Source organism: Carcharodon carcharias, chromosome 25 (assembly GCF_017639515.1).
Source record: "Carcharodon carcharias isolate sCarCar2 chromosome 25, sCarCar2.pri, whole genome shotgun sequence".
Classification (NCBI taxonomy): Eukaryota; Metazoa; Chordata; class Chondrichthyes; order Lamniformes; family Lamnidae; genus Carcharodon; species Carcharodon carcharias.
Window position 1 is genome coordinate 20,894,689 of NC_054491.1, and position 17,480 is coordinate 20,912,168.

Sequence of the window (17,480 nt, forward strand, 5' to 3'; positions counted from 1 at the left end):
TGGATGAGTGCAGCTCCAACAACTCTCAAGAAGCTTGACACAGTTCAGGACAAAGCAGCCCGCTTGAGTGGCGCCCCATCCACAAACCTTCACTCCCTCCATCACCGACGCGCAGTAGCAGCAGTGTGTACCATCTACAAGATGCACTGCAGAAACTCACCAAGCCCCCTTAGACAGCACCTTCCAAACCCATGACCTCTATCACCTAGAAGGACAAGGGCAGCAGATAGATGAGAACACCACCACCTGGAATTTCCCCTCCAAGTCACTCGCCATTCTGACTTGGAAATATATCGCCGTTCCTTCACTGTTGCTGGGTCAAAATCCTGGAACTCCCTCCCTAACAGCACTGTGGGTGTACCTACATCACAGGAACTGCAGTGGTTCAAGAAGGCAGCTCACCACCACCTTCTCAAGGGCAACTAGGGATGGGCAATAAATGCTGACCCAGCCAGCGAAGCCTGCATCCCGTGAATGAATAAATAAAAAGCAATGGGCCTAATGGCCTCCTCCCACACTATATGATTTTAAAATCTGTTTCAGTGACATTTGTTGAGGGATAAATATTCACCATGACACATGGGGTTTGGGGTGGGGGTGGGGGTGGGAGGGGGGCGGGGGTGGGGGGGGTGGTGTGTGTGTGTGTGTGTGTGTGTGTGGTGGGGGGGTGGGGGGGGGGGGAGGGGGGAGCGTGCATCAAATGCCTGTGCTACATTTTTTAAAATGCCCTGGGATCTTTTATATCCATCTGTAAGGGCAGATGGGGCCACAGTTATGTCCTGAAAGATGGCACCTCCAACTGTGCAGCAATCCCTCAGTGCTGTGATGGATGCAATCTTAATTGGACGCTCAAATCTCTCTACGGTACAGGGTCTTGACTCAGAGGTGAGAATGTTCCCTACTGAGCTATGGCTGACGCTATTTAAATAGGAGAGAAATCACAAGACATGCTCTTAGATTAGAACAAGAACACAAAAGAGACCATTAACAAGGTTTGCTAATAGCAGATAGATTTCAATCCAGTTTTGACGGTGAAAGATTCTATTGCTTAGAAATGATGCTACGTCCCTATATAGATCAGACACTTTGTACTAGGGGAAGGTTCACGTCAATAGACAGGAAAAGCTTACGTCACTTAATGGAAATATGAAACCTTTTGCAAATTAAATCTTGTGTGTCCTTTACAACAAAAAGAAATTAATCCACCCGTGATTTATCTCTGCTCACAATGATTGAAAAGACAAGGTCCCAAGATGCTTCACAGGAGCAATAGAGAACAAAATCCGACACTAAGCCACACATGATATGAGGACAGGTGGCCAAAAGCTAGGTCAAAGTGGTAGCTTTTGGGAAACATCTTATAAAGAGAGGGGAGAGGCTGAGAAGCAAAGAGGCTTAGGGAGGGAATTCGAGAGCTTAGGGCCCAGGCAGCTGAAAGCATGGCTGCCAATGGTAGAGCGATTAAAAACACGGATACTCCAGAGGCCAGAATTAGAGGAGTGCAGAGATTTCTTCTCCCCCTCTCCCCCACTCCCTTTCCCTCACCCCTTCCCCTTTCCCCCTTTCCCCTTTCGTGCTGGCACACCGCTTCTCTCCCCCCCTCTGCTTCCCAACCCCCTCTCCCTCTGTCCTCGTCCTCTATCTCCTCTCTAACTCCTCTCTCTCCCCCTCTGCTTCTCACCCCCTCTCCCTCTGTCCTCCTCTATCTCCTCTCTAACTCCTCTTTCTCTCCCCCTCTGCTTCTCACCCCCTCTCCCTCTGTCCTCTTCCTCTCTATCCTCCCGCTCTCTCTTCTCTCTCACTCCTCTCTCTCTCTCCCCCTTTCCCCCCACTTCCATGTCTCCTGCAATACACTATAAATGGAAAGCTATTATCATCAGGGCAGTGAAGTTAAGATAGTATCAATTAGCTGATTTCATTAAAGAGCACACTGCTGCCATTAATAACAGAGGGAGCAATGTCTCAGCAAAGTTTTCTACCATTATCTCATGACTTTCTGGCCCATGATTATTGTTGTAAATGAATAGATCAGGTCTGACAAATTAAAATTGCACAATACAGAAAAAAAACGGAACATGTCCTTGATATGTAACACACATTACGTTACAGGATAATGGAGACTCACAAGGACAGAATTGGAACATAAGACCTTCTAGGAAAACTCTAATTAAACCTTACTGTCATCCTTAATGAAAAGAGGTTTTACAAATTACACTCAAAGCACATGGTGTTTTACAGAGTCATATGGAGGAGGCAGGGAGCAGGTGCAAGTTAGATGATCTCATTGTTCAGGGAGCCCAGGCTTGGCTGGGAGGGGATTGGAAGAGGTGGCAGGGGGATTTGGAGGTGGGATACAACAAACTAGATCAATTTTCCAGCTCCCGCTCACTATGCTGCTGGAAAGATGTATTTGCATATGGATAGTCAGAAAAGACAGGATCCCACACAGACGTGATGCCCAACAGGTGGAATAGCCTGTGGCTGCTTGCAGTTTAAGGTTTGCTTGGAACGAGTAGCAGGCTGTCCAAACCCATGGAACTGAGGACGAATCAGAGCTTTCAACAGAGGTGAAAAGATCATGGTGGAGTTGAGAAAAGTTGAACAGGCTGGGCCTATACCTACCCAATGGAGTTTAGAAGAATCTTATTGAAACATGTCAGATCCTGAGCGGATTAGATAGGGCAGATAGCGGGAGGATGTTTCCACTTGTGGGAGAGACTAGAATCAGGGGACACAATTTAAGAATAAGAGATCTACCATTTAAGACGAGATGGAAGAGAAATCTTTTCTCTCAGAGGGTTGTTAGCCTGTGGAATTCTCTTCCCCAGTGAGTAGTGGAGGCTGGGGCATTGAATTAGACAGATTTTTGATAGACAAGCAAGTCAAGGGTTTTGGCAGAAAGACAGGAAAATGGAGTTGAGACCACAACCAGATCAGCCATGATCTTATTGAATGGTGCAGCAGGTTTGAAGGGCTGAATAGCCTACTGCTACCAAGTCCTATGTTCTTATTTACCTCTAGAATTATATCTCATCCTGAAATGCTCTTGCCGTCATTTACAGGTTTCTTGTTCTTATGGTGAATCAGAGGACAGACTGTTTAACAAGACAGAGAGTGATGTAGAAAGGGCCACAGGAAATGAATGCGACCGTTACAGGAAATGCAGCAAATGGCCAAGACTATTGATATATTAATGATGCTTTGTTCTGTGACTGAAAGGCCTGCCAATGTCTCTCTGTCTAGGCTCAACAGCTACTCAAGAGGGGATTCAGAAAGAACCCAGCACCTATGAATAATCCAGAATAAAACAGCATATTGGGGTTGGGGTGGGGTGGGGAGAGGAGAATATTTAAAAAAGGCAAAAAGATTTGTGTCTTTTGCAAGTGATGATCGAATTTAACATCTTTTGCTTTGTGACCTTTTCTGTAGCTTTTGAATACCTTTATTATATAACTTTTGTATCTGTAGGTGACATAAATGGAGGAACAGACTGATAGGGGTTACTTAGCCTGGAAACCTAAAGGAATTAATGCAACAATGATAGCCTAGAAGTGAGTTGGAATCCAATTGAAGGATTTATGTACATTATATCAGATTGCTGAAAATGATTAAAGAATATAATCCAATCAAGGGATATAAATGCTAGTTAAACAGTGCAAAAATTGATTTATAACTTATCAAAAAGTCTCAAGATTACTGCCCTGTAATCACCCTCAGTGATCCATTACATAGTTTGCTATAAACTGTCGAGTTGATTGGGGCATTCTCTGACTTTGCCGGGATGTTTAAGTCAGAGATGATTATCATGGTGGACACTTAGAGACTAAGGCATCTTGAAGACAAGGCACAATGACATCCTCACTGCAGAACAAGCCTCTAATATAATCAGGACAGAGAATAAGAAGGGCAGAGAGATGGATGTGTGGGGGGGTTGAGGTGGTTGGGGCTAAGGAAGAAAGGGAAAAGAGAAGAAATGAACAATAAGAAGGGAGAGGAGGAGAAAAGAGCGAGAGAAGAGGAGAGTCGAACAAAGAAGAGAAGGGGAGATGGACGATTTGAGAGAGGAAAGGGAAAGAAAGTGAGAATGGGAAGAGAGGAGAAGGATGAAAGGAGAGGAGTTGTGAAGAAATGAGGAGAATGGAGAGAGGAAAGGAAAGGAACAGGAGAGAAGGAAGAAGAGACAGATTGGTGAAGGGATAAAGAGGTACGGTTACTAAGCAGGTGGGTTTGGGGTTTTGCATATTACGATTTTACTTTGGGACTTACCTTACAGCACATGCAAGGAACATGCAAACGGCCAACACCTCAATACGGTTAAGGTAAAATGGGACAGCTCACTCACCAGCATTTGCATTTCCTGCTCCCAGATTCGCTCCTCCCTCTGCCGCCGGTGATAATCCAGGAGTTCATCCTCGTTATCGCTGATTTCAGAGATACTGTTCTTTCGCTGCCGGGTCACAGGGACTCTCTCATCTCCAGCCATCTTCCTCTGCATCCTTGGGCTCTGCAGTGGTGTTGACACGGACAGAGAGGTCAAACTGTGTGCTGGGGTCAGACTGTTCCCATAGGCTTTCCTTTGGAGGTCAGTGGACAGCAAGGTGGGGGAAGGGCTGCGATCCCTGATTCTCCTTCCACTGCTCAACATGCTTAGCCCAGGCATACTCTGGGACGAGAAATCCTCGTTCCTTTCAGATGAACCAGATGAATGCTTACGTCTAAATCGAGGACTATCCAGCGTTTCCTTGACGAGTTTCATCTGGGGAGATGGAGTCTCATGACGCATTGTATCCCGAGATGTCCTCGTGTGGGGTGAAGTTGGCAGGTTTGAGAATGTGGCGTGTGGTACAACCCTCCTGGGCATGGAAGGACTTAATGGAGGTAACTCTCTCATGCTTTCCAAACTCCTTCGACTCAACCTGGGACTCTCTGGTGGCTGAAGGTTTCTTGGATGCAACTGGATAGGTTGATTTACATGGACATGTCCTAAGCTCTCTACTGGTTGGAAACCCCTAGGGGACACCTGTCTTGATGGGCTTGAAGTGATGGACCGATCAATAGGAGTCTCCTTACCTTCTCTAAAAGGACTTGAAGGACGTTCCTGAAGAGAAGCCACTTTGGATCTCGGACTAGAAGGTGGATGAAACTTGGATCCAAGTCTAGGACTGCTGGGAACTGTTAGAACCTGAACTCTGGGACTCCCACTGCTGGGACTAATGGATACTGATGGAACATTGTGGCTTTGATGGGAAAACTTTGGACTTTCTGGCACTTTCCTGGAATCGGAAAGTGCCGCTGAAGTGAAACCATCCAGCGGAAAACCTCTCCGGTTAACAGTTGGACTTGGTGGAGTTTCGTGGACATTTCCTGCTTTTCTGTGAACACGTGGACTCTCTGGCACTCGCTGCGGACCTGGACCAAGCCCATTGCATTTACTCAGGTCCGCACCGGCTCCACTGTAGATTGGCACTGGTCTGGGGGATGGCGGCTGCACAGTGTGGTTATAACTTGAAGATCTGATAGGCACAGTTGGAGGCACAATGGGTCCTTGCTCCTGACTGCTGGGCGAGTGGCTCGTGTAGCTGCTACTGCTGGCAGCAGAGGGAGAGGACAGGGGTGAGAAAGGTGGGGACATGTTGTCATAACTTGAACCCACTGACATGGCACCTGGACTCAGGGGAGGTGACAGGAGGTACCTGCCACCTCCATTGACCACTGGAGACAAAGGTGACTGCGCAGTAGTTGTCTGTTTTTTACCAGGGGATGTGGCATCCTCCATCACCAAAGAGTCCATAATATCTTGTAGATCTTTCTCGATGGAGCTGACCAGTGAGCTATGAGTGACTTGGGGTCTCGCCAGTTGAGTGCTTGAAGCTTCATTAAGTGGACTTTGGTGATTGCCATTTACCAGACTAGTGGAATCTAGAGGAAGATGTAAAAGGAACAGATTCAGTCACTATCTAACATTCCAATGATATTACAGTTAACTAAGCCAAGATTCTGCAACCAGGCTACAATACCTAGCTACTAAAATGGAGCTGCGATTAACCTGAGATATCCCTTTGGGGCCGTAGCTCAGGTATTCTTTGTTCAAGAAGTGGCAAATCCAGGCAAGTGTAAATTTTGGGCTACAGGTGAAAAGAACCCAGTGTTAAATAACTGGCTTTCTTCCTTTTTTAACCACGCGTTTGGATCTGTAAAAGGGTGACTATTTATAGTACCATATTTAGACTATGTTAATATGTACAATATATATTATGTGTATGATGTATGTATGCTGAATCTGAGATTTACATATGAATTATTAACAATACATTCTGGGGAAGGAATCCCCTGGTTAGTTATAGTTTTATGTGTTACAACATCAACTTGCATTTATATAGCACTTTTAAAGTAGTAAAATATCCCACAGCATTTCACAGGAGCGTGATCAGACAGAAATTGACACTGGTCCAGGAAAGGAGCTATTAAGGGAAGGACCAAAAGCTTCGTCAGAGAGGTAGATTTTGAGGGGTGTCTTAAAAGGTGAAAAGAGAGGTAAGGAGACGAAGGAGTTGAGGAGGAAATTCCAGAGCTTAGGGCTTTGTCAGCCAAAGCCATGCTAATTTTAATTGTTCACATCAAATTGCTCTCACTGGTACTGCCATGAGTGTGGTGCACCTATAATCGTCAGTGTTTCATCTTAGTATTGTACAGCACACAACACTGAAGCACTCAAAAGCAGTGGCCCAAAATTCCCAATGGGGGGGGTGGTTATGCTCGAAGGGAGTGCATCTCAGGAATTTGTGTCTGCATACTTATGATTCCACTGCCAGGAGCAGCCTAGACTGGCACTGCCGGGTCACAGAATCATTCCTGTAGTCTAGGGTTTCTCACACCCACTATGATACTAGAAAGAACCCTACATTCACACAGCACATTATCATCTCCCTGTAACATCTCAAAGCAAAGAGCAATGATTCACTCTGATGTACGATGACTGTTTGGCAACTAAACCAAGCAGCCATTTTATGCACAGTGCGATTCCACAAAGAGCAGTGAGCTGAACAACCAGTTACTATTTTTGGATGTTTTTGGTTGACAGGGGCAATGTGTTGACCAGGATAGCTCTTAGCATGAAGAAAGAAAGAAGAATGAATTGGAATTGGAAGCAGCTTCGGAGCAGATTCACTAGGACATTTCCTAGGCTGAGAGGGGTTGTCTTATGTGGAAGGGTTGAGCAGGCTGGGCCTATACTCATTAGAGTTTAGAAGAATGAAAGGTGATCTTATTGAAACATATGAGATTCTGAGGGGCTTTGACAGGGCAGGTGCTGAGAGAATGTTTCCTCTCACGGGGGGAATCTAGAACCAGAAGGTGCAGTTTCAAAACAAGGCGTCTCCCAGTTAAGATGGAGATGAGGAGGAATTTCTTCTCTCAGAGGGTCGTGAGTCTTTGGAACCCTCTTCCTCAGAGAGCAGCAGAGGCTGGGTCATTGAATATATTCAAGGCTGAGTTCAGATTTTTGATCTACAAGGGAGTCAAGGGTTATGAGGGGCAGGCAGGAAAGTCAAGTTGAGGCCACAATCAGATCCACCATGATCTTATGGAATGGTGAAACAGGCTCAGTGGGCCAATTGGCCTCCTACTGCCTCTAATTCTAATGACCTTATGAACCTACATTTATATAGTGCCTTTCACAGCCTCAGCACTTAGAGCCATTGAAGTATTTTTAAAGTGTAGTCACTGTGATAATGTAGGAAACACAACTGTCAATTCCTGCACAGCAAGATTCCACAAACAGCAATGTGATAATGATCTGATAGTGTATTTTAGAGCAATTAATGTTGACCAGGGTCATCGGGGAGAACTCCCCTGCTATTCTTCAGAACAGTGCTGCGGAATCATTTAGGTCCACCTGTGAGGGCAGACAGAGCCTCAATTTAACATCTCATTTAGGTACACACATTTGTCACACATCCCGTCCCTGACCTCCAAAGAGATGGCAAGAGGCTAGGCAAATGAGAAGGATCGCAGTCCCAATGGCCAGTCTACTCTTCTAGGACTCAATCTACAAGCCAGTGGAGTTGGAGCTTTTCCTGTTTGAACTTTGTGAGCCTGGAGGTTTGGAGAGGGATGTTCTTTGCTTCACTACTGGATAAACCCTCAACAAAGTTTGTTAGTATCAGAAAACTTGGGATAGGAAGGAATGAATGGGAAAAGTGGAAAGGATGAGATTTAAACAGCATGGGAAATAAGGCTGCTGGCCTGCTCATCCAGTGGGGAGGAACAGTATGGGAGGTGGGAGGCATGATTTCCGCTCAAGAAAAAGCATTCTCAAGGGCAGTTAGGGACGGGCAATAAATGCTGGCCTAGCCAGCGACGCCCACATCCCATGAACAAATTTTTAAGAACGAATGATCAGAAAATCCAGTGGCTGGATTTCCAAGAAGTGCAGCTGGTGAGCAGAGTGTCCAAATGGCAGAAGGTGGTTGTAAAGATTATCAGTCCCAATGGACGACCGCTGAGATCCTATTAAACACACTGTCTGCAGATCAAAATGAAAAGTTTAGATTGCCCTCAGCTACATCCTGTACCAGGTAATTATCCACTTCTGGAGTGCCTCAAATACTAAACTCCAACAGCTTGAACTATCAATAACTTATTTATTTGCATTCAGTCCCAATCACAGAGTGATATTTTTACTGATTCTTTTGCCAATGAACAGTTTTTTGCAAACATTGTTGGAATTCTCTGCAGCCTACATTCTAAGTTGCACAAAGTCCCACTCCAGTCTCAGCTGACTTACACTGGCTCCCACCAATACCTTGATTTCAACATTTTCATCCTTATGTTCAAATTCCACCATGGCCTCACCCCTCCCTATATCTCTCTCTAACCCCCCTGAAGCCCCATAACCCTCCCAGTCCTCTGGGCTCCTCCAATTCCGGCCTGAGTTGCACTTCCTCCACTTCCTTCACCATTGGTGGCCTTGTCTTTAGACCCCTTAAGCTCTGGAATTCGCTCGCCCAACCTCTCCGCCTCCCTCACCTCCTTTATGATGCTGTTTAAAACCTACCCTCTTTGACCAAGATCTTGGTCACCTGCCCTAAAATCTCCAGCTTTGACCTGCCGTTAATATTTATCTGATAATTCATTCTTGCGATATGTTTGGGAACGTTTTACTGCATTGAAGGCACAAGTTGTTGTTTAATTTTATACAAGTCACATGGCCCACTTTGATATTTAATATATTTGAACTTGCTGACTCATACCAGGACTTAAAGCAACCCCATGAGACAGAGGGGCTGCATCTTCTAATATCACCAGGTCCTTTTAATCTTCACTCTCTCAGAACCTGGAAATGCAGTTATTGGCTTATTAAATAAAAATTAATCAGCTTAGCTGAGTTGGAATGGAATTTCATTTATTCCACCAGTGATACCGCAGCTCAGTACTAAGTGGGTAGATCAGAGACTTAGGCAGAAACAAAATCCTCTTTTACAAACTCTCATTTAACCTCCTCAAATGTGAAATTAACTTTTAAGGAATAAGTTCTGTAGTTTGCATATGTACATCAGGTGCTAGTATCCCTTTAAATTCTAAATACCAAAACATGCCAGCTGAGATGGTTCTCAGAATGAATTCCTGATCTATGCAGTAGTATCCAACGTTAATTTGGCTGGTATCAGTGGTCTTACTTTTGGTCTTAACTGTTACTCGCAATAAGTGCTTGTCATGGAAGAATGAGTCCGAAGCTAGGCCGAGATTTTATGGCCCCTCCCACAAGGCGGGATATTATGGTTCCGCTGAACTGAATGGAGATTTAAATGGCTCACCACATCCACCGGCAGGGGGAAGGAACAAGCTGCAACCGGTCCATAAAATTCTGGTCCTAGTCTTTTACCTCAGGCAGGTTTCTTCTCAAGACAGCTCTACAGGGTAGCAGACTCTCCCAGTCCCTTCCATCCTGGAGTATTACAGCTTCACCCCATTTATAGGTGAGCCAATGCCCATCACCCGTTTTAATAATGCAGTTGCCTTAACAATGTAATTGCCACACAATGTTATTGCCAGTCAACAATAAGATTCTTATTGGAACTTGACAATATAATTACTGATACATTGACACCAATGCCCCTTGGGTGGGTGCATTGGGTGGGGGCAGGATCGAGTGCAGCTACGGTTATTGCTGTGAGTCAGTGGTTAGCACTCTGAATTACACAGCAGTGGGTTCAAGTTCCACTCCAGAGATTTCAGCAGACAATATCAGGCTGACAATCCCATCTTCCAGTTGATATATTAAACAGCCTGCTCTCTCATGTAGACATAAAAAAACTCCCACGGTACTATTTCCAAGAGGAGGAGCCAAGTTCTCCCCAGAGTTCTGGACAATATTTATCCTTCAACCAACATCACCGAAGCAGATTACCTGGTCATTGTCACATTGGGAGTTTGCTGTGTGCAAATCGGCTCCCGTGTTTCCTCCATTCCAACAGTGATTACATTTCAAAAGTACTTCAAAAGCGCTTTGGTCCTGTGGGACCTGTGGGTCCGAAAGACACTATATAAATGCAAGTTCTTTCTAAATAGCCTGACAACGTCCTCTGTCCTGATTCACACACAAAATAGGGTGTCGCGTGGCTGAGGTATCACTCAGCCCTGCAGTAAGGAAACTCTGTAAGAGTCCATGCCTTACTTCATGGGGGGCAGTACCGAGGGTGTAAGGTAAGGACCCTTCCAGTTTAAGGAGAAGCACTATCTTGTAAATAGGCAAACAGAGAGAATAAAGACTCATGGTTTCACCCGTAATATCAGATGTGTGTCTCACATGTCGGTGCAGACGCGATGGGCTGAAGGGCCTCTTCTGCACTGTGATTCTGTGATTCTGTGATTAGTGGTCGTAACTTGTTGTATGCTTTTCTTTTAATGATGATGCCTGTTTGTTGGGTTTTTCCCTCTCAGTACCCATCAGTAGATGGTGCATAAGAGGCTCAGACTGCTTCAGTCAGCAACATGTCTGGGATCGTTAAGTTTCAGTGTGAAAGATTACACCCAGAGCCCGTGTTTGCATCTTCCTTTGCTGCATTTGAATTTGATGTGGGTTCTTTTTGGTTGGCCTCACTGTTTTGTTGTTTCTTTTGTCTCATCTGCCTGGGCTGAACTGAACAGGACACACACAAACATTGCCCCATGGGACTCTGGGACAGGAACACACATTGCTCCATGGGACTCTGGGACAGGAACACACGTTGCTCCATGGGACTCTGGGACAGGAACACACTTTGCCCCATGAGACTCTGGGACAGGAACACATATTGCCCCATGGGACTCTGGCTCAGGAACACACATTGCACCATGGGACTCTGGGACAGGAACACACATTGCCCCATGGGACTCTGGGGCAGGAACACACATTGCACCATGGGACTCTGGGACAGGAACACACACTGCTCCATGGGACTCTGGGACAGGAACACACATTGCACCATGGGAATCCGGGACGGGAACACACATTGCGCCATGGGACTCTGGGACAGGAACGCACATTGCCCTATGGGACTCTGGGACGGGAACACACATTGCCCCATGGGACTCTGGGACAGGAACACACATTGCTCCATGGGACTCTGGGACAGGAAAACACATTGTACCATGGGACTCTGGGGCAGGAACACACATTGCCCCATGGGACTCTGGGACGTGAACACACATTGCCCCATGGGACTCTGGGACAGGAACACACATTGCACCATGGGACTCTGGGACAGGAACACACATTGCACCATGGGACTGGAACACACTTGCACCATGGGACTCTGGGACAGGAACACACATTGGCCCACTCTGCCAACAACAACTTGCACTTATGCAACACTTCTAATACAATAAAACATCCCAAGGGGCTTTTCAAGGAGTGATATTAAACAAAATTTAACACCAAATCAGATGAGGAGATATTGCTTGGTCAAAGTTTTCAATGAGTGTCTTAAAGGAGGAAAGAAAGGTAGAGAGGCCGAGGGAGGGTATTCCAGAGCTTAGGACCCAGGCAGCTGAAGGCACAACTGACAGTGGAGCTATTAAAATAGGAATATACAAGAGGTCAGAATTGGAGGAGTGCAGAGATCTTGGAGGGTTGTAGGGCTGGAGGAGGTTATGGAGTTAGGGAGGGGCAAGGCCATGAACAGATTTGAACACGAGGATGAGAATTTTAAAAAAGAAGCATTGCTGAACTCGGAGGTAGAATGTCAGACAGCATAGGAGCGATAGGGGAATGGGTTGGTGTGAGGGTCTAGGGAGCAAAGTCTTGGATGAGCTGAAATTTACATTGGAGGATTGCAGGCCATCCAAGAGAGGACCAGAATAGCTGGGTCTGGAGGAAACAGAAGCCTGGATGAGGGCGTCAGTAGCAGAAGGGCTGAAGCAGAGGCAGAGAGCATTGATTTTAGAGAGGTGGATGTAGAAGATATGATGCTTCATCAATCCCGATCCCTCCAGTACCTCCTCATCCAACCCAGCTTCCAACTGCATGACGATATATTCCAGACAATTCTCACCTTTTGTGCGAAGTTCCTTTAGTATCTGATTAACATTAACTTACACCAGTTTAAATATTCTCATATATTTATTTACTCTGCTTTAGCAGGTTAATTATTCAGAAATGTCCTGATCTAGGCCAGTAAATATTTTAGATGCTTTAACAATTTAGAAACTCGCCCTCTCAGAGGTAAGCCATTGAACTGAAAAGATGACACCTCAAAATCAACGCCTTTCCTTACAAAATTGTCAGAAAGGGTTGCTAAATCTTCTGTTATCGAAAAGTATTAGAGACGGAATGCTGTCTGATTGTCCATATGGCTGTACTTTCCCTCAGGAGCTGCTCAGACTACTTTAAGTGAGGGAATGTTAAACATAGCACATAATGCTGGCGCTTTCACATGTTCCTCTGCTCCCTTTTGTAAATACCTGCCCAATGCTAAATTGGTAAGATTCTCTCATCTCTGAATAGAGAGCTCATGGATTCAAGTCCTACTCCAGGGTCTGGGACACAAACTGCAGCCTGATCCTTGAGTGCAAGTGCTGAGGGAGTGCTGCACTGCCAGAGTTGCCATCCTTTGGATAAAATCTTATGTCAAGGCCATGTCTGCTCTCTCTCAGGTGGATGTGAAAGATCCCACAGCACCATTCAAAGAAGAGCAGCGGAGTTATCCCTGATGTCCTGGCCAACGTATATTTTGAAACCAACGTCACGAAAACCAGATGATCTGGTCAATATCACACTGTGATTGTGGGAACTTGCTGTGTGAAAATTGAGAGCTGTGATTCCTAACAGTGGCTACACTTGAGACTCTCTCTGGCTGGAGGCAAGTCAGCAATGCCACAGTCAAAAAGAAAACAGGACAGCTCCTTCAACTAACCTTCAGAGCCAAGTGTCTCCAAACCAACTGCTTAACTGCCGAAGTCAACTCAGCCGGAATCACCCCACTTAACGGCTACAACGTTTCGCCACCTACTCCGCACGGACAAGCCAAAGCCTGATTCGTATATACTATTTAACTTTTGGTTTTGGACTCAACTTCTCATTTCTGCTCTGTGTGTATGTTGTGTTTTTATTATTTTTTCTCAGGTTTAGTAACTAATAAACATATTCTTTCTTTGACTCAAGAATGCCTGGTTAAATTGGTTCCTCCTGAAACATAAAAAGATGTGGACTGGGAAAAGGCATCCACGAGGAAAGGGGTCCCTTTTAAATTAACCTTGTAGTGACCAATCAAGGGGGGTTGAATAAAGAAGAGGAGCCAGCTCATTCCTCCTCAGCAGGGAGCATAGCAAAACTGAGATCTCGTTCAGGAAGTTAATAATTTGGGGTACCTCGTCCGGGATCATAACAAATTGGGGGACCTTGCCCTGGGGCCAGTCATAACAGACCGTTAAAAATAAACTTACAATGTTATAGTGCTTTTCATAACCACCGGGCATCTCAAAGTGCTTTGCCAGCCAATGAAGTACTTTTGAAGTGTAGGGTGGAACTTTGTGGCCCTGTTGTGGTGGAGGCAGGGCCATAGAAAACAGTGAGGCGTTCAAAACTCCACTGACTTCGGCGGGACCGCAAACTCATGCCGTAGTCACTGTCCCAAATGTAGGGAACGTGTTACAGAAACGTAAGTCTTTCTTTTCAAAGCCATTGCCCCCTTTAAATTTCACCAGTTCAGCTGAGAACCAGGAGATCTGGAATTAAAACCACAATTACTAACTTTATGCTGCCTTAACTCTAATTTACTGTTGGGCTGATAAAACCCAGCGGATTTGGCCCAGATTAAAACAGCATGGACTAAACCCTGTGGAATTAAGATAATACAGAACAGCAGGCAGAGTCTGTACAACAGAGAATAGGTGTGACCGACAAGGACAATTGTAAATATACATAAGGGTAAACCCCCTCACTTTCACTACTAAAGCCTTTTATAATTCTTTTAAAGGGCAGGGAATAAACTCTAAGTGCACCCAACATTAACTTGAACTCAGCACCAGGCAAAACATTATCCAGTTTATAAATCCCTGTCTCCCGAGCAAACAGCTCTTCTCAAGTTGAGGAAACAAAACGAACTCCCCGGGCAGCTTTATTAAACCAGTTCAACATATTGCAGAGCGACAGTCTGGTTAAAATAAACAGCGACAGCCCTTTCACTTACTTCATTCCTGCTCTGTGAGATGGGAGATGGCTCTTCCCTTTAGCAGAAAAGTCCTGTAGCCATTTAATTCCATCAATCTGACTCACTGCCTCGCCCGGGAACTGCAGCTTCTTACCAAGCAGCCAGCCAAGGCCAGACTGGTCATGGGGGTGGGAGGGGGGTTGGCTGGGGGTGTGGAGCGAGCTGCCGACCCATCTCATACTTAAACAGCAGTCGGCAGCTCCCCTTGGAGTGATATCAGCAGCAAATCATTCTCTCTTGCCCGCCTCTCCCCATCACCAAAAACCACCAACCCAGCGCTCCCCTCTCCTACCCACTGCACCCGTTCCCACCACCACCCCCACCCCCACCCCCACCCCCACCCAAGAAGCAGGCTGAGACACCAGCTGCATGTCTACATGCTTGCAACAGAGGCAGAAAACAAGCTGTTTCCATAGAAGTGTTTGCATGAGCAATCTTTCTCAGTCAGGACTGAAAACACGGTGTGTGTGTGTGTGTGTGTGTGTGTGTCTGTGTGTGTGTCTGTGTATCTGTATGTGTCTGTCTGTGTGTGTCTGTGTGTGTCTCTGTGTGTGTCTCTGTGTGTCTCTGTGTGTGTGTGCCTGTGTGCGTGTGTGTGCATATGTGTATGTGTGTGTCTGTGTGTGTGTCTGTGTGTGTGTGTCTGTGTGTCTCTGTGTGTGTGTCTGAGTGTGTGTGTGTGTGTGTGCCTGTGTGCGTCTGTGTGTATGTGTGTGTATGTGTGTGTCTGTGTATATGTGTGTGTGTGTGTGTGTGTCTATGTGTCTGTGTGTCTATGTGTCTGTGTGTGTGTGTTTTTAAAAACCGGTGCATCACCTTGTTTGGCCAAATCCATAGGGGTTAGAGCTGGATAAACCAAACCAGCTGTGGATGTCTCTGTCAGCTTCTAACACCTGGATAATAATCGCAGGTTTTTAATCCCCCTGACCACCTTCAACCTTCCTCCACCGATGTTTCTTTCCTGAAGGTATTAATCCTTTGCTGGACATTGGTCACCATCCAGCATCTCATCCACAAGCAACCAGTCTTTTCATGTGAAATCTGGATTGAATGATACAGAAGGAGATCAATCAGCCCATCAAGCCTCGGTCAGCTCTCTGAAAGGGCTGTCCAATTAATCCATCTCCCCCATTTCTTCCCCAATAACCCTGCAATTTATTTGTTTTTTCCAGTGTTTATCCAATTCCCTTTTGAAGGTACAGTGGAATCTGCTTCCATCTTGGTAACGAAGGCATTCCAGATCATAATAATCCACTGCATGAAAAAAATTCTCATCTCCTCTCCGATTATTTTATCAATTAACTGATGACCTACAAATCATAGATAATCTGGATCTATGGCTCCCAAAACTCTCCAATGGAAACAATTTCTCCGTAGTTACCCTATCAAAAACCTTCATAATTCTGAACACTATTCAATCTCCTCTTAACCTTCTTTCCTGTAAGGAGAACAAGCCCATCTTCTCCAGTCTCTCCACATAACTCAAAGCATAGTCACCCCATCCCTGGAACCATCCTGGTAAGGCCCCTCTAAGATCTTGATACCCTACCCGGAGTTGGACACAATATTCCAGCTGAGCACTGTTGCAATATTCCTTTAAGGGTTATTAGCATGATATCACTAGAAGGAAAATGTGTCATGTGATCCAGTCTTAGTTTCACTTTTGCTTTGAGCAGAGCACGCACAGCTCTGATGCCTTCAAGATTTATTTCTATATATAACTGTTCACATGTGCCTTGACTTAATAAATGAACGCATTTACCAAATCCCTTATGAGCGATTGTTGCCTTATGTATTGTACAGTAAATAAGCATAATTATCATTGTAACGACACAATAAGGGCTAACCAGTGATATATAAAAGCCCTTATTTTAAATTGTCAATCTTATATTCAAATCCTTCCACGGTCTCATCCCTTCGTATCTCTGTAATCTTCTCCAGCTCTACAACACTCCAAGATCTCCGTGCTCCTCCAGTTCTGGCCTCTAGTCTATCTCCAATTTTATTCGCTCTATCATTGGCAGTCCTGCCTTCATGCTGCCTAGGCCCTAAACCCTCCTGAAATCTCTCCACCTTGTCCCTCCTTTATGATGCCCCTTATATACCTCTTTTACTGAGCCTTTGGTCACTTGTCCTTATATCTCCTTATTATAATCTCCTTATTACACTCTTTGCGACACCTTACCATGTTAAAGACACTATATGAATGCAAACCATTCTGATGTTCAACAGAATCTCCTTGCTTTTGTACTCCATATCTCTATCTGCGTAGTCCAGGGTCACAAACAAGTCAGCTGTGGCTTACTCTTGTCTCAGAGTCAGAATGTTCTGGGTTCAAGTCCCACTCCATGGGAAGAATTTTTACCCCCATCGGCGGGTGTGGTGGGCGGGACCCGGGAGCAGCCGTGCAACAGACCGCTGCCCGCGATTGGGCCCCAACCACGATTTCACACCGGTCGGCCAATTAACAGCCAGCCAGCGTGAATCGCACACTGATGACCTCAGCGCTGCCGGGGTGGGTGGGGGGAGGAGGGCGAGTGTTGAAGTTTGTGCGTGAGTGATGGGTGTGCTCAGTGAAAGCTCACAGCCGCCTCAGGGAGCTGAAGATTTCTAACACTAAAAGTAAAGAATTCAAGAATAATGAAAACATGTCCCCTCATGTGACTCTGTCACACAAGCAGGGACATGTTAAAAATGAGCTTTAAAATTTTTTTTTAACTGTTCGAAACCTCATCCCACCCATGGATGAGTTTTTGTTAAAAATGCAAAGGCCGACTGACCTAATTGTCG

The 17,480-nt window shown here is 45.5% G+C and overlaps 1 protein-coding gene across 8 annotated transcripts in view; it reads right to left on the reverse strand.

Moving 5' to 3' along the window:
* LOC121269665 (pleckstrin homology-like domain family B member 1) overlaps nucleotides 1-17,480 on the reverse strand; it is a 331,530-nt gene that overhangs the window by 148,940 nt on the left and 165,110 nt on the right. For all 8 annotated transcript variants that reach the window (XM_041174450.1, XM_041174453.1, XM_041174451.1 and 5 more), the window contains one exon: nucleotides 4,343-5,919. In XM_041174450.1, coding sequence (XP_041030384.1) covers nucleotides 4,343-5,919 — 1,577 coding nt within the window. The remainder of the gene's footprint in view (nucleotides 1-4,342; nucleotides 5,920-17,480) is intronic.